Below are 18097 nucleotides of genomic sequence, written 5' to 3'. Positions count from 1 at the left end.
CTGTGCGGAATCACGTATCCCACCTGGATCAAAGTTGCCTAAATTATTAACTACCCTTGTTAAAAATTGGAGGAATTTTTAACCCAACTCTACCACTTGATGCGCAACTCTATCAACTCAGTGACTGCGTTTATCGTTACATGCTTCTGTGAACGTAACCTTAAAATCGCTGTCAAACAGCTGTTCAAAAAACCGGTGGAACCTGTTGAATCTGCTCAATTCAATTAATTCTCTCTAGATTCTTCGTTCGCTCAAGTGAATTGGAACTTGGTGTGAATTCTTAACGTGATTTTTTAGTGCACTCTCAACTTTCTCAGTCATCTCAAATCTAATAATATCATTTCATATTATAATTATCACTCGATTAACATCTCAAAAGGTACAGTACTTTTTTCACTCAACAAAAAATGTAGTCATTTTTTGCATGTGTCACGTTAGAATATCATTCTACATAATTTTCCTCTCAACATTCACTCCATCGCTATGCATTTTCTCACAATTACATTTGAAATATTCTGCTCTCCATCTCTCTATCATATTTGCATGTATATTTTCTCAATTTTCTCCAAATCTCTCAATCAACCACGTGCTCAATGTACGTAACTGCTTCAACCTCCTCAAAATGCATCGATATTTCATTCACTGTGAATCACATCACCTCGACAATCACTCACATTTTAATTCCTCTAATTTCAGCACCAAGTTCACATTTCACACCACTCTATTAGAAGCTTATATACTTGTTCACTCTCATTTTGTATATATGTCACCTCAGATTAATTTTACACCTCTTACGATCAGACTTCTTAGGCCTCTTAAGTTTCAGGTACCTCTACGCTCAAGTTGGACACTTCGAAGGCTTCTCATAGACCAGATCGAAATCCATCTCACTACACTCAGAACTCTGAATAATGGAATACACTCAATCAACTCTCTTGGACAGACTGGTTTGTGATAACGATCGAGGAGGTCCAACCTGATTTCAACTCAATAAGTATAATTTATTATAAACTTTCTCATGACTCTATTACCTGAAAATTATGATGCCTTATTTCTTTTCTCTAACGTTATGAACTGCTCTTCTTGTTTCATCTCAATTATGAATACTATTCATTAATTCTTTCTACGTTTACAATATTTCATTTCTCTACATTGCATTTGTAACACAACTCACCTCAATTTATGTACTCTCATAAAACACCTTCTGCTTTTCTAATAGATTTGCTATTCCTGTAAGCGTTGGTAATCATCTCTCTCATTCTGTCTCATTACACCTGTCTCACTACATTACATATCTCTAACTTCTCAAGTTGTCACTGCAACCTTCTGTTTTTCTGATAGCGAGACAGTTTATGAAATCGTAAACTCTATCACTGTAAACGTTGTGCTTGCATGATAACACTCACATCAATTCATGACTATCAAGCTCAATTATTATGCAACTCAAAATACATAAACACGTTTTGATATAAATCTATCTCAATTCTTATCAAACACATAATAATTGATCTTGTTATTCGATACATGAAATTCACTCAACCTGCTCTTTCTCTCAAGCAAATACAACGTTGATTTTCTCGTTGAAACATTACTCTCAAATTCGCTCAATAACTTCTCAATAATTGTAAATAGGTTCACTCTGTTTAGATGTTGTATATAATTTTACTTCATGCGAGTGTCTATTTATTATGTGACGTGTTTGATATGCAATAATCCAACTCAATCATTTGGTAACAGTCCACTTTTAAGTAATTGCCAAAAATCTCAACACCCAAATTTTTGAACATCTGGTCCTTCGGGCCGGATGATTGAGTTGGAATAATCATTCATTCATATCACATTCTACTCAAAAAGGTCATGTCTCAAAAGTCGGGAAGATCTTCTCCATCTCCAAAAGAGGATGACGCTCAACTCCAGGTCCCTCCTACTCGATCATCCAGATCTTCCACATCTTCGCAGCCTGATGTAGGACCTCAAACTCGCTCGGCTGGTCTTCCCACCAACCTCAAATTAAAAGTCGCTACTCAAATGAGTAGACTGCAACTCATGAAGGACATCTTCTCCAAGCTCTCCAACGTCTCAACATGGACTGTACAAGACCTGTCTCACACTCAAGAACAACTGCAAAACCTTCACAAGAACTTCTCAAAGACACACTCATATTTTGAGTCAGCGTGGCCTGAGTCTTGTCTCGACCACGAATACTTCGCATCCTCAGTCTTCTTCGAGGAATACTCTCTCTTCCAATCAGCCGTCTCGAAGTTAATCCAACTCAATATGTCACTCAATCCTGTGGATTCACAGCCGTCCACTTCTGCTCAAGCCCCTCAGCCTTCTCAAACTCGTCCTCGATTGCCTGACATCTCAATTCCCACCTTCTCAGGCGACTTCTCAAAATGGCCTGCATTCCGAGACCTTTTTCAATCACTCGTGATCAATAGCACCTCAATTTCTGACATTGAAAGGTTACATTACCTTCGAACATGTCTCTCTCAAGAACCTCTGGACACCATCTCTAGTCTTCCCTTAACGGAAGTCTCTTTCTCCATAGCTTGGAAGAAGCTTATGGATAAATATGAAAATAAAAGGCTGCTCCTCTCTTCTCAATACACAAAACTTCTCTCCTTCTCATTGGCGAATCAGAAAAATTCTACCGCCTCATCTCTTCGTCAATTTATTGACAGCATCGTCAATCCTCTCCAAAGTCTGAAAGCTCTAGGTGAAGATCTAGAGCAGAACAACAATCTTTTGGTGTTCCATATCATCAATCGTATGGATCACGCCTCTCGAACTCATTGGGAAACTCTCATCTCCTCTAATACCGAATTTCCCTCCTTCGCTCAGTTGATGGAGTTCCTCCAATCTCGCTCTAGAGCTCTAGAATGGACTGAGTCCAACCAGAGACAGTCATCTCAAGAATCCTCTCGCTCTCGCACAACAGTGCACACCATCTCTCAAAAGGTTACAGCTCAAAGTAAACCTTCTCCTTCACTCATCTCAAGCAAATCGGCCTCCTCGAACACTCCAATCTCAAAAGTCTCTTCTATGCCCAACTACACCTGTGATGATTGTGGACACGACCACTTTATTGCAGATTGCCCTCGCTTCTCCAAACGCTCACCTCAAGAAAAAGCTGATGTAGTATTACATCGCATCCTTTGCTCTAACTGCCTCGGTAGACATCATCGCCACTCTTGCAGAACGACAAAGATCTGCAAAATCTGTGGAAGTCGTCATCATACACTTCTACATGATGCTCCTCTCAGCAGTAAACCACACTGCAAAGTTCCACCGGTACCCCCTCGAGTGCTTCCACAATACGCTCTCACATCTCAAAAATCTGCTCAAAGGGAGGTGAGTTCTAGCAACTCAGCTCTAAAGCCTTCAAAATAATTCGAAGAAGCGTTGAATTATTTTTCTTCAGCTACCTCAACCACGACTCAACACTCTCCTCGCCACTGCCATCGCCCATCTCATCACCTCAACAGGATCACACACGGTTCGACTACTCATCGACAGTGGATCCGAGCTGACCTTCATCTCTCAAGATCTAGCCAGAAAACTCAACATCTCTAGAAGGAAGTCGCATGTTGTAATTGTGGGAATTTATGGAAAGACTTCTAAGACACAAGGATCTCTCGCCCTCACTCTCAAGTCGACGTATGACCATCAAACCATAAATATTGATGCTCACATTCTTTCATCATCTTTCTCTAATTTGCCTTCCTTCTATACATGTTTTCAGCAATCTCTACATCTCCAGCATCTCAAGTTAGCTGATCCAGAATACCACATCTCAAGAGCCATCGACATCATTTTGGGTGCTGATGTATATGGCTCAGTTGTTCTTCCTCAGATGAAAAAAGGCCCTCCATCATCTCCAATCGCACAACTCTCAATCTTCGGCTGGCTAATTCTAGGCCCTTTGTGTCAAGAACAGGAACGGCTTCCAATTCAATCTCCAATGTTTCACACCATCTCACAACAGTCACATACGGAACTAGATCAACTCCATTTTTGGCAATCAGAGTTCTTCTCAACTTCTCAAGGATGAGGGTCACAACTTTCCACTAGCCATTCCTCCATTAACAAAAGGTCGTTATGTTGATGATATTTGTGGTGGAGCAGATACTGAACATCAACTTCTCGAAATTGCCAAACAACTCCAGAACCTTTGCATGGCGGCCGGCCTTCCGCTAGCAAAATGGCAGTCAAACGTCTCAAGTCTCTCTCTCACGTCGTTCAAGAGGAAGAATCAACAGCCACTCCAATCTCATTCGACGATGATTCTCACTCAACTAAAGTGTTAGGTCTAATCTGGAACCCTCAAGAAGACTATTTCACTTTTAAAGTCAGCTCCAATCTATCTGGGTCTTTGATCACCAAGCAATCAGTTCTATCTCCTATTGCTAAAATATTTGATGATAAAAACATACTTATTGCTGGTAGATCGTATTCGGAAATTGAAAGATTGGGCGAAATTACTATGGATCAGACAAACAAATGGTTCAAAAACAACAATTTATTGTTGAACAAAGAGAAGACTAAATTGATACTCTTCACACCATCAAGTATTGAAGAAAGGGAGAGCATGGACTTAAATCAAGAACAATATACATTTGTCGATTCAACAAAGTTTTTAGGAATATTTATTAATAAAAATCTGAAATGGAATGACAACATAAATTACCTTTGTGAGAAAGTAACGCCTTCAATCTATGGTCTGAGGGTGATGTCCAGATATATCAACAACAAATATCTAAAGATGATATACCATGCGATGATAGAGGCAAAAATAAAATTTGGAATTACATTATATGAAGCAGGATACATAAAACCGCTATTTATATTACAGAAAAAAAGTGTCCGAATCATTAACAACATGGGATATAATGAAACATGCAGAGGCATATTCAAGAAGATGGGGATATTGACAATATATGCTATATATGTCCAGAAATGTGTACTGTTTGTTATGGGTAATGGAGAACTCTTCAAGAAATATGAAAATAAGAAAGCTTTCTATGAAACGAGGAATATAGATTACATCTTCCCAAGGTATAGATTGACAACTTCTCAGAGACAGATGGAATATAGATGCATAAAGATTTATAATTCACTACCAATTAGAATAAAAACTTTGAATAATATAAAAACATTCAAAAAGGAATTTTTTAAATATCTTATAAATTCGGAGCCCTACAATTTGAAAGATTTTTTGAATTGTAGATAGACCTATTGTTTTGTTTTGACGTTGTTTCTTTTCACTTGTGTACACTATATATGTAAGGTGATCATGAAATAAAAGGCTGTTATTATTATTATTATTGTCATAAAACAAAAACACGCATTGAGGCTTATAGCTGGGGAGAAACGAACGACTAGTTGTCGACAACTTTTTGTGAAATACCATGTACCTACTTACAATCTTATATTATACTTACAATGTTATATTTTGGAATGCCTCTTTTTCGTTCATTCGAATAAACGATGTTTTCAAAAACATTCAGATGTCCACTACCATTAAACCAGGAATCGTGAAAATTTGTTGGCACCTAAGCATAGATTGAGGAGGACGCAAAACACACAGCTGTACAATGGAATAAAGTAGTACAACAGACTGAAGATTTGAGGTGCCTGCCAGATGAGAGCTTTAAGGGATGGATGAGGGCAGTCCTGATTGCCAACGCGTTTTACAGTATGGTTGAGTTTCTGTCGTTCGACTTTTGATTTGACTGATTGTGTTTGTACTTATACAACTATTTGTTAATTGTTCATTTAGTTTATACATACGTATTTTCAATTGTATTATATATTTGGTACTCATTTATCCAATACTGTATTAGTGGACAAGATATCCCAAAAGAATTCGGAACTTCCTTCATTTCTACAATTTACAAATCAGGAAATAACAACGACTGTAATAATTATAGGTGAATAGCAGTTATGAGCACGATGAGTAGAATATATGGAAGGATACTGAAAAATAGAATTGAAAGAGAAACAGGCAGGTTTCAGAGCCGGAAGGTCCACTACAGATCACCTCTCCTGTTTAACTCAGATCATAGAAAAGAAAGATGCAGTAAACCAAGAGCTACACATTTTATATGTAGACTTGAAAAAAGCCTACGATAGCATCCCCCAAAAATTGCTATGGAAAGCTTTACATGAAACTAACACCAATTCTAATATCATATTAGCCGTTAAAAAATTGTATCAGTGCTCTTACTTTATGGTTAAAATAAAAGGATCAACTTCCAAAGGCTTCCTAACAACTGAAGGCCTGAAACAAGGATGCTGCCTTTCACCCACCCTATTCAAAATATATTCAGAGCAAGCGTTAAAAATCTGGAAACGAAAAGGCAGAAACATGGGTATTCCTTTAGCAAATATCAACTTGTTTACACTCTGCTTTGCTGACGACCAGATAGTCGTAGCGCATGATTATGATGACCTGAAGTACATGGCTCGCAAATTAATTGAAGAATATAAGAAATGGGGTTTGGAAGTCAACATAAAGAAGACAAGAAACAGGAACATCGGAGGTACCCGGCAAGATCTCATATTGAATAATGGACAACAGATAAAATACTGCGACAATTATAAGTATTTAGGTTTAGAAATCTCAGATGATGGTAGATTAGACCAAGCTATCAGGAAGAGGAATACACTGGGAAGAAGAGCTATCACGCGACTGAACAGCATAATATGGGACCAACACATATCAAAGTCGAACAAGCACATGATATACAATACAATAATAAAAAGTATTGTTACATATGGAAGTGAGGTATGACAATTGAAAGCGTCAGCAGAAAGAAGCAACAGAAATGGATTTCTGGAGAGGTGCAGCAGGAAGATCAAGGATGGAGAGATTCACGAACAACAGAATAAGGGAAATTATGGGGGTTACTCATACAATAACACAAGACATCAAGATCAATCAACTCAGATGGTATGGACATGCGCGAAGAATGGAGGACCAACGCCTGCCAAAACAGATCCTTGATTGGACACCGCAAGGAAGAATAAAAAGAGGACGCCCTAGAAAGAGCTGGGAGAAGGAGTTGATGGAGAGATGAGGGAACGAGAATTCGATGAAGATCTGTGGATGGATATGGAAGCTTGGAGAGTAGGCATCGGAAGACGTCGGAGGACGTTGTGACACCGATATATATATATATATATATATATATATATATATATATATCCAGCATACTATGTTGCGTCCATACATTGTCTTTGGGCCATACACTATTGCGTCCTGAATAATACTGCGTCCGTATACCGGACGCAGCATTGTTTTTCAACATTTTCTCTCGTATTTCGAGGGATTCAACGACAGGGGCGGTCGCAAATTGTGAAGGACGTCAAGAGCTATTTTTGGAACAACTATAGGTTCCATTCATCTTTTGATAAAAGAGTTATCCTATGTTGAAAAACATATCTCCAGACGCAGTAAAGTGCTTCTCATGAAACCTAAAGTATATTTTTAGTTCACGCAAATTCCGCTTCGGGGGCGCTTCAAATGATGTAAACTGATATACAGTCAATATACATCTTTCACACGACGCATAATGTTGCGTCCTAAATCTGGCAACAGTGGATACGCGTAAACCAAGTTGCATTTGCACAACTGAAATGATTTAGATTCCTAGGCCTCAAGGTGATCTCGACACTCTGTTATGTGAATGAATTGTATTCTGTCTCTCGAGCCATAGCAGGTCCGATTGAAGTGCCCCTATGGTGTTCTTTTAACTGATATTGTCATTATTATTTTTTCGAATAAATAAACATTTCTTACTCATGTGTTGTATACAGAATTTTATACCATTTAAATTAGAAATCAAACGATAACACTTTCCAGAGAATTATCGGATTTATGAAATGACATGAAAGGTATCGCTTTATCCGATGCTTATGTCATTTCATTCACTTGTGAATTAAAAAATTTTTATTCTAATGGATGAATAAACGTCATCCTACTCTTGTTGCTATAGGTTGAATCATGTCGTCTTTAAATTTAATCAGATATACCTAATATATCGCAGTTAATTATTTCAGATTTTTCTCCACTTGTTTAGTCAGGAAAAGCCTTAACTCCGGTCACTATGAAATTCTCTTGAAAACCCAATTCTTCGTACAATAACTGCTGGGATAAAACAGAATGTTAAGCTCTCAGATTCTGATTGAATCTAATCGGTATGTTTATGGAACATATAATTTTAGTAATTGATTGACTACAAGTTGCGTTGCACTGTGACCGTAAGATCTATTGTGCCGACCAGAGTTCTAGTGAACTCCAGTATCTGGGATGGCTATGGCATTCTGTTTACAAGGTGATCTGGAGTTCAATCCTCCTCTCTAAAGAAACTACACTTGTGAGTTCCCGATAGACCCATTTTCATTAGTTACTTCCTGAGTATGGAATATAGTGAGAAGATATAGCAAATACCTGCTAATATCCTGATTATCCTTAAATCTCGCAGTGTTGAAGATACCAAAAAAAGTATATTGGGTTCCAAGCAATGCATCCAAACTCCAGTTTGCTCCTCACAAATGTATTGAACAGCAAAATCATGGTTTCCGAATCAGAAAAATATCTGCTATCACGCACGATGAATCCATACATTCTTGGCGTCGTACCAAGTAAATGATTAACATGAAGAAAAAATGTAAAACTGATCAAAATAATGCCAAGATCTCTTTTCTCCGTTTCTCTGCTCAGGACGCTGCCATCAAGACTATAACTATACAATAGATAGTTCCTTTTTCTGGTGTACGTAACGACATTGCACTCAGAAATGCTCAATGGTAGTAGATTTCGGCCACACCAAATCAACAATGACTCCACAAAGCACGCTGCAGGAAACGCAGTCTACAATAGAACCTATAGCACCAAAGATTTGAAAATCGTCGGCATGAGACAATGCACGAATAGGATTAATTAGGTGCATCCTCACTTGTTCAAACTTTTGGGAGTGGATAACTGGAGTGGAGGGCCTCCAAAATTCCCTGACCGACTCTTTGTTCCAGATCGTAGTAGGAGAGGTATGGCATATTAATTTCAAACTGTTATAAGTTTTGCTTCAGATGGATCTTAAAAGAAGATAAGTTCCTCTTTTGTTACTCTACAGGGTGTTTCCTAATTGAATTTATGGGGATGATTTTTGGGCCCATTTTAAGAAAAAAACTTCATATGAACATATGTCCTAAACGTCTTACCATTTCAGATACAGGGTGGTGAAGTTTTAAAAAATAAATCATTTATTATCAATATCTACAATACCACTTCAAATATTTTAATGAAATTTGTTATACATGTATACTATGAATCAAGAGGCATTTTTTAATGTATCACTTTTTTCTTAATTTCCACCAGTGGCGTTCGTACGTAATTTGACCTACCTATTTTGGCCGACATTGATGGTACGCCACAGATTTTTCTTGAAATAAAAATTATTTTTGAAATTCCCAATCATTTCTTACCAAAGTTGATCACCTGACATTTTTCGATCCGATTCACGGTTTCCGTTCAAAAAAATGTTTCTCTGTTTCTCTGCATTGAAATAAATTACATTATGTATGTAAGTAAAAGAGAATTGTTAATTATTATCGTAGTAGGCTATGGCCAAGAATGGATATTTCTGTTTTCAAGGCGGTTGTCATTATTCCGTGTACCAGTTCATCAGTCTTCAAATTCAGTTCTACTCGTCTTATTAATTTTGTGTTTAAAATACTATTCGAGCAGGGTTATTTTGAAAAATAATGGTCGAGTTTACTAATGCGGAGTTGGCCGATATGCATTACATGTATGGTTTGGCTGATGGCAGATCGGGAATAATAGGGAAACACGGCACAGACGGCATCAATTCGAACGGAGAACGTCTGCTGGCTCTTTGTGCAGAACATAATTTTTGTATAACGAACACCTATTTTATTACGAGACCTAATTCAAGGGGGACCTGGCGCCACCCGCGCTCAGGACATTGGCATACTCTCGACTATGTGATCGTGAGAAGAAAAGATCTGAAAGAGGTGTTGGTCACTAAACCCAGAGCAGATCTGGAGTGTTGGACTGATCATAAGCTGGTAATCTAGAGAATGAAAATCTCAATGCTCCCAAAATACCAACGCAAGCCAAAGTATCTAAGAGAGCGCCTTCAAATCTCCAAACTACGAAACCCTTCTACAGAAGAAATATTCACATCTGCCGTCAAAGATAGCCTAACACCACCGGATTATAATGACGACATTGAATGTCATCGGCTCCGCTTCAAGACATCTCTTATCGATACAGCAAAAGAAATACTGGGCACAGAACGCTCCCGAAATTCCCCTGACTGGTTCGCCGACAGCGAAACTCATATCGCACCTCTTTTGGAAGCAAAACACAAAGCGATGAAAACGGAAATTAACAAGCCTGGCGATGTTGCAGCCCAAAAGAGTCTTACAAACAGAAAACGCGAGGTCCGTCAAGAAATAAGAAAAATCAAGGATAGCTGGTAGAAAAAAAAATGATGAGTCACCAGGTCTATGCGGTATTCCAGCGGAGGTATTCAAAGCCCTGGATGAAGACATTGTCAATAGTCTCCTAGCACTATTCCGCAAGATCTGGGAACAAGGAGATGTGCCAAAAGACTTCATAGACGCTATAGTTATCAACCTCTATAAAAACAAAGGCGATACGTCAAATTGCAACAATTACAGGGGCATATCGTTGCTTAGCGTGGCCGGCAAAATTCTCTCGAAGATTATGGCTAATCGTCTGATTCCACTCTTAGAAAAGATTTTACCTGAATCCCAGTGCGGCTTTCGACCAAATCGAGGTACGGCGGTGGACCTAATTTTCACATTGCGACAGCTGCAAGAGAAGGCCCGTGAACAACAATCAAGGATCTATACAGCCTACATCGATTTAAGTAAGGCCTTCGACTCGGTGCATCGGAGAGCGCTATGGAAAATCATGGCCCGCCTTGGAGTACCCGAAAAATTCTTAGCAGTGTGTAAAAGCCTTGATACCAACAACACCGCTAGAATACAGCATAATGGTTCTACAAGCGACCATTTCTTAACCAACTCTGGAATCAAACAAGGCTGCGTGTTAGCACCTGTTCAATATTTTCGCCATAGCTGTCTCGATAATTGCTGACATAAGTTCGCCTGTAAGAGGTGTTGGAATAAGATTCAGATTTGATGGAGGACTATTTAACCTGAAGCGCCTCAGAGCAAAAACCCGTTCAAATGTTATTACGTAACTTCAATATGCAGACGACTGCGCACTTATCGCTAGCAGCCCTGAGGATTTACAGATAAGGCTGGACACCTATAAACATATATACGAAGCTTTAGGCCTTAGACTCAATATCGACAAAACCAAAATCCTGGTAAGTCCCCCAGAAAGCCTTCCAACACATATCAGCCGGGAGAATGAAACCCTAGAAAAGGTCGAGCAGTTCAAATACTTGGGAAGCTTCATAAATACTAGGGCTAACCTAGACACGGAAATAAACAACCGTATCGATTCGGCATCACGGGCATTTTAGAAGCTAAACGTCACATTGTTTCAAAATCACGACCTCAATCTGAAGACCAAGACAGCTGTTTACAAAGCAGTCGTCCTCCCAAAGCTTCTTTACGGAAGCGAAAACTGGACGCCCTACAGGCGACATATTAAACAGCTTGAACAAACGCAACAACGTCATCGAAGATAAATAATGCACATCAGATGGTTTCACAAAGTTTCGAATGCAGAAGTCTTGCAACGCGCGAGTTGTACTACAATTGAGACTCAAGTAACGAGGGCCCGACTCAGATGGAGCGGCCACATTCTGAGGATGCAAGACACAAGACTCCCCAAAATAGCTCTGTATGGCCAATTGGCAGAGGGAACCCGGAAACCAGGAGGCCAGTATGAGCGGTTTGAGGATACACTACATCAATCCCTAAAATCAATTAATGCCAATCATAACTGGGAACAACTAGCGTTAGACAGGTCACAGTGGAGATCTATGGTGCACAGATATAATGGAGACTCGAGAAGAATTCAGCGGTGCATAAGAGTTTTCGTCGATCACGGCAAGCCCTGTAAGATGTTGAGGTGACCACTTGCATTATATTCTTCTTATATCACCTTGTATTCTTGTATCTAGTATCACTCCATCTTGATGAACAAATCCTTCCGTTTCCGACATCAGCTCTAGTCCGAGAGCTGGCAGCAAAAACAACTACCTCATAAGTTACCAGAGGTTTGGTTTGGCACTTTGGTTCAACTTTATTACCAAAACTTGAAACCGCTCGTCTGCCGGGCGTGAGTGGTCGCCTTATGGGATAAAAAAAATTGAAAAGATGAGGAAAAATCGATTGGAACTTCCTAATAGTTACCAAGATGTATTTTGTGACAAAATGGTCTAGGATCTTAACTGAATTGAAATCGTAAGCGTCTGCCAACAGGGGTGGTCGCTATTTCGAAACAGACGCTGTCAAATACAGGGTGGTCCAGATCATAACCAAGAAATTTCAACCACGTATTCTACATCAAAAATAAGCCCTAGTTTGTCATATGAACATATGTCGAGAAATGTTTCCTCTCCGAGATACGGGGTGTTAAAATTATAGAAAAAAAAATGTTTTTTATTAATAACTTTCACACTGCTTGAAATATTTTTATGAAATTTGAGACATAGTTTTTGAGCGTCAAGGAGCACTTTTTGCATAATATCATTACTTTTCTATTCTACCTGTGGCCTCCGTACTGCAGCGAGACTGAATATTTTCAGATGAAAAAATGATACGCCACTGGTTTTTCCGACAAAAAAAAATACTTTTCAAATCCTTATTTAATTTGGAGCAAATTCGGTCTCTTGACTTTTTGCTGTACGAGGCACCGTTTCCGGTTAAAAAAATAAAACACATTCTCATGCAGGAAGAAATCGCAAAAATTTGATATAGCAATAAAAAGCTTACTTCGGTTTCGTAGCAATTTTCTAAGATTAGATAAATTCAACACACACCCAACTCCTATTTTTAGGGTGGATTAATTTGATTAGAAAACTTAAATGACAGTTTTGGTTTCCAATTACTCGTTTCAATACAAACATAACCATAAAAGACTGTAATTTCTTTATTGTGGAAAGCAAAGTGTGCCATGTAGGATACTTCGTGAATTTGATAGGAATCCAACAACAAGCAGTCGAATAGCTGCTCGCACAATTCGATTTTCTAAGTCAAAAATTCTTGCAACCCGTCCAAGGTTTACGAGAAGGTGATGAACAGCGAAGGTTATTTTTTTGCCAATGGATTCTTCGTTCAATTGAGCAGAATAGAGACTTTTTAAATACCATATTATGGAATGATGAATCGTGTTTTAGTCGTCGGGGCGTGGTAAACTTTCATAACCAGCATGTATGGGCCACGAAAATCCACATCCCATTCGACCAAGAATTTAGTGTTAATGTTTGACTTGGAGTTTATAATAATCACCTATTTGCACCCTATTTCTTACCAGAACGAGTTAGTGGTGAAAATTTTTTACAATTTCTAATGGCAGAGCTTGCAAATATGTGGGAAAATATTCCAGTAGAATCAAGATTAGCGGCTTGGTTTCAACTTGACGGTTGTCCAGCCCACTTTCATAGAAATGTGAGGAACTGGTTGGATAATAATTCTCCAGAAAGATGGATCGGACGTAATGGGCCAGTCAGTTGGCCTCCACGGAGCCCCGATATTACCCCTTTGGACTACTTCGTATGGGGGTTTTTGAAAGAAATCGTATATATGACTCCTGTGAACTCAAGGGAAAAACTTATTGGCCGTATTCAAAATGCTTGCGACGAATTGAGAAATCGAAATTTTGCTGCTGCTGTCGGATCTATTAGACGTCGATGTGAATTATGTGTTCAGCAAAATGGGTCATACTTCGAACATCTTCTTTAAGTTCGTTTCGACTGTGGTTGTTAATACTAATTTTTTTTTAGTTACACGTTTCGTTCACAAAAATAGTCTTATTATTATATTATACCTACCATATCAAATTTTGGCGATTTCTTTATGCATGAGAATGTGTTGTATTTTTTTAACCGGAAACGGTGCCTCGTACAGCAAAAAGTCAAGAGACCGAATTTGCTCCAAATTGAATAAGGATTTGAAAAGTAATTTTTATTATCGGAAAAACCAGTGGCGTATCATTTTTTTATCTGAAAATATTCAGTCTCGCTGCAGTACGGACGCCACTGGTAGAATAGAAAAGAAATGATATTATGCAAAAAGTGCTCCTTGACGCTCAAATCCTAAGTCTCAAATTTCATAAAAATATTCCAAGCAGTGTGAATGTTATTAATAAAAAATATTTTTTTTTTCTATAAATTTAACACCCCGTATCTCGGAGAGGAAACATTTCTCGACATATGTTTATATGACAAACTAGGGCTTATTTTTGATGTAAAATACGTGGTTTAAATTTCTTGGTTACGATCTGGACCACCCTGTATTTGACAGCGTCTGTTTCAAAATAGCGACCACCCCTGTTGGCAGACGCTTACGATTTCAACTCAGTTAAGATCCTAGACCATTTTGACACAACCATCATCTTGGTAAATATTAGGAAGTTCCAATCGATTTTTTCTCATCTTTTCAATTTTTTTTATCCCATAAGGCGACCACTCACGCCCGGCAGACGAGCGGTTTCAAGTTTTGGTAATAAAGTTGAACCAAAGTGCCAAACCAAACCTTTGGTAACTTATGAGGTAGTTGTTTTTGCTGCCAGCTCTCGGACTACTCGGCCGACTACAAAAAGCAGAAGATGGTTTTTCGAGCAATTCATGGCCCTTCAATCTCTAGAAATATATAAAGTGCTGATGTGTACTCATATGATATCCAACTGAAAACTTTGCTTTTCTTATCTGACTTTCTAATATCTTTTGTTCTGCTGGAGTGATAGATAAAACTTAAGATCGATTCATATGTCGGATGTAAGCTTCTCCAAGGCACTTCAGCTCTTTGACTACTGATTTCATGATGAGCCACTATTCCCTTGAGTGGGTCTTGACTTCTCAATAATATTATTCCATTTCCAACTTTTGTGTATATATTATGTTGTTATTGCAATCTTTGAAACCACTGTCTTCCTGCATTCGAGCAAAGTATATCCTTTGTATCGGAGAGTTACAGTTTGTTGGGCATATCGGTCGAATCCCCCAGACCTGCTACCGCGACCAAAGCGGTCTATTGTGGCACACAAACAAGCTCAGAGAGCTAAAATTCTACCTCCAGTGCCATCTTCCTTAGGGAAAAGATGATGTCACAGGAGGAGTAGTTCATGAGTTCCCCTAGAACCAGCCAGAGCGATCCTTGTATGCCGCCGGGCAGTCACTGAGGATATGCTCAATGGTTTCGTCCGTCTATAAGCAAAGCGAGTGTTTCATTGATAATGTAGAGTTTGTGTAATAGAGCTCCGGAATCTACAATGACCCTGAAATCAGCCATAGATCTAGAAAATCTTAGCCAGTGATTGGTGTGTTTACCGGGAGGTAAAGATATTGCCCTGTGCTAGTGGCGCACTACCACAGGTTCTGGGCCAATAAACGCCGAGGTTGTACAGAAAAACAACAAGGTCCTTGTATGTGAAGTTCCTTGTCGAAGAGCTAGGATGCAGGCTAAGATTCATATTCATCACTCTCCTCATCGATCTATTGTACTCGAGAATTTCATTTGCCGCCCATTTGACTACCCTGAAAGAGTAGTTGACTCTCCAGACTGCCAAATTGTTCGTGGGATAAACTTACAACTGTACAGTTAATGCATTCCCTATTTGAGCCATTTTTATAATACGATCACGTCATCGAGTTCGAATAATCCTACTGTACCAGATTCAAGAACATACGTGGCAACTACGCTGGACGCCATAACATGCTAATGGTGAAAGATTGAATAAAATTCGGACGCAGCATTGTTCTGCATATGAAAACAAAATATACACCGGACGCACTAATGGTAGGACCATGAAAGGACGCAATAATGTGCGTATATCAACTTCGTTAAAAATGAAGATATTTGAGATCTGAAACGACCAAACTACGTGATTTTTTGCGTAGATTAATATACTTCGATCAGATTCCACCTAGGTAGCGTATTTCTGGGAGACGCAATAAGGTTGCTTTATGAAAGGACGCAATAAAGTATGCCAGATGTAAATATATATATATATATATATATATATATATATATATATATATATATATATATATATATATATATATATATATATATATATATATATATATATATATATATATATATATATATATATATATATATATATATATATATATATACTTATTTATCTCTTGAAGTGTGTTTCCTTTGGAAAACAAGTTCCGCTGAGACTTGCATGGACTTTTCCAATACACATGGCGACTAATTTCAGACTTGGCTGGCCAACCATACTCCATAATATGGCATAGTATAAATGATCACCAAAACAACATTAAGTGACAAGTTGTATACCCTCGTCTCCAAAATAATATTTGGCCACCAATAACTAGACCTCAACCAGAAATAAAATTTATCCAAACATGCTTCTGCAGAGCATGGCTTTTATCAATATTAAATGTAACTACACAAAACCCTCCATATTACACATAAATATATGTATATTATATTTAACCACCTTGTTGGAAAAGCAATTGAATTTCCTACATGAGTGTATTTTTTTTTCATAACGCTTCATTATTATACAGAGTGAGTCAGTATTCCATCAATAACTTTCACACACCGAATTTGGATCTTTGAGATGGAAAAAACGCTCGGACGGGTCAAAAAACGAATTCGATATCACTATACCTTTCTTTCAGATATCCTTATGTTAATGGCCTTTCAGAAAAAATATGAAGAATCGGTTCGAAGTTCAACATACGAACTGTTTTTAAAACGCAAAATGATTTAAGATCTTTATTAACAAAAACTAAACCTTTGAACGAAAAACAAAAATCAAAAAATTGTATTTACAACATACCCTGTATTTGTGGTAAAACTTATACAGGTGAAACGTCCAGACCTCTAGAAATAAGAAAACGCGAACATAAAAATAATATTAAAAATAGAGAAATTAATCGATCACAAATCGCAGATCACATTTGTTCTAATACGGGAGTCCACATGATGGATTGGGACAACACTAAAATTCTAATGACAGAACCAGACCATTTTAAACGAAAAATTAAAGAGTCTACGTGTATTCTATTAGATCAAGATAATAATTTGGCAAATTGTTCGGTAGGAATAAATTTCAATCGATATCACTACCCATCTAGCCGCTACCCTAACAGCAAATTAGCTTTTCGACAAAGCTACTCGACCTATTATCCCTCTTCAAAAATAATTGCTCTAAGTGGTAGCGGTTAGAGGGGTAGTGATATCGAATTCATTTTTTGACCCGTCCGAGCGTTTTTCCATCTCAAAGGTCCAAATTCGGTTTGTGAAAGTTATTGATGGAATACTGAGTCACTCTGTATAATAATGAAGCGATGAAAGAAAAAATACACTCATGCAGGAAATTGAATTGCCTTTCCAACAAGGTGCTGCTCGACCCCTTTTCCCTATTCAAGAATGAGAGCTGTTAAGGGTTGCGGCTAGAGGGGTAATATATCAAACTCATTTGAACACCCCCCCTTTCAACAAAATTTGACCTGTCTGAGCGTTTTTTCGTTATTCTATCACAAAGCTCAAAATTTGGGGTGGAAAGTTATGGATGGCCCAGGCTGTATATGTAAGCTTGTGCACCCGACATCACTGGATAGCCATGAGAAATAATTTGATTTGACATTAACTTTCAATTTGAAGTTTGTGAATTGTTAATTTCCTAAAATATCAATTGATTGAGAACAGTGGCGGCTCGTGGTCATGAGAGCTGAGGAGGCTAATAGTTTTCGAGGAGTGTTGGAACAAACTCTTATCAGTCAATAAAGTATACTTCTTCAACATAATGAAAAGTTGTCAGTTCTAAGATTAATTTTGAATGCAAGAGGATGCTCCTTTTACTTGTTATGCCTTTCGATAGATCGCGGTAAATTTTTCAATTCTGAAAACCCCGTTTTGAACC

General features: G+C 38.2%; 1 protein-coding gene across 1 annotated transcript; it reads left to right on the top strand.

The window, feature by feature from the left end:
- Window positions 1–327: 327 nt before the first annotated feature.
- LOC123319196 lies at window positions 328–4227 on the top strand. The gene is made up of 4 exons (XM_044906058.1): window positions 328–379; window positions 1855–2588; window positions 2685–3354; window positions 3425–4227. The coding sequence occupies exons 2-4, from the start codon at window positions 1858–1860 to the stop codon at window positions 4052–4054; spliced, it is 2031 nt and encodes a 676-aa protein (XP_044761993.1). The 5' UTR covers window positions 328–379; window positions 1855–1857; the 3' UTR covers window positions 4055–4227.
- The last annotated feature ends 13870 nt before the right edge of the window (window positions 4228–18097 follow it).

The sequence above is a fragment of the Coccinella septempunctata genome, chromosome 8, assembly GCF_907165205.1.
Source record: "Coccinella septempunctata chromosome 8, icCocSept1.1, whole genome shotgun sequence".
Taxonomy (NCBI): Eukaryota; Metazoa; Arthropoda; class Insecta; order Coleoptera; family Coccinellidae; genus Coccinella; species Coccinella septempunctata.
The sequence above is the reverse complement of the archived record's forward strand: the minus strand, read 5'-3'. Positions and strand labels throughout refer to the sequence as shown.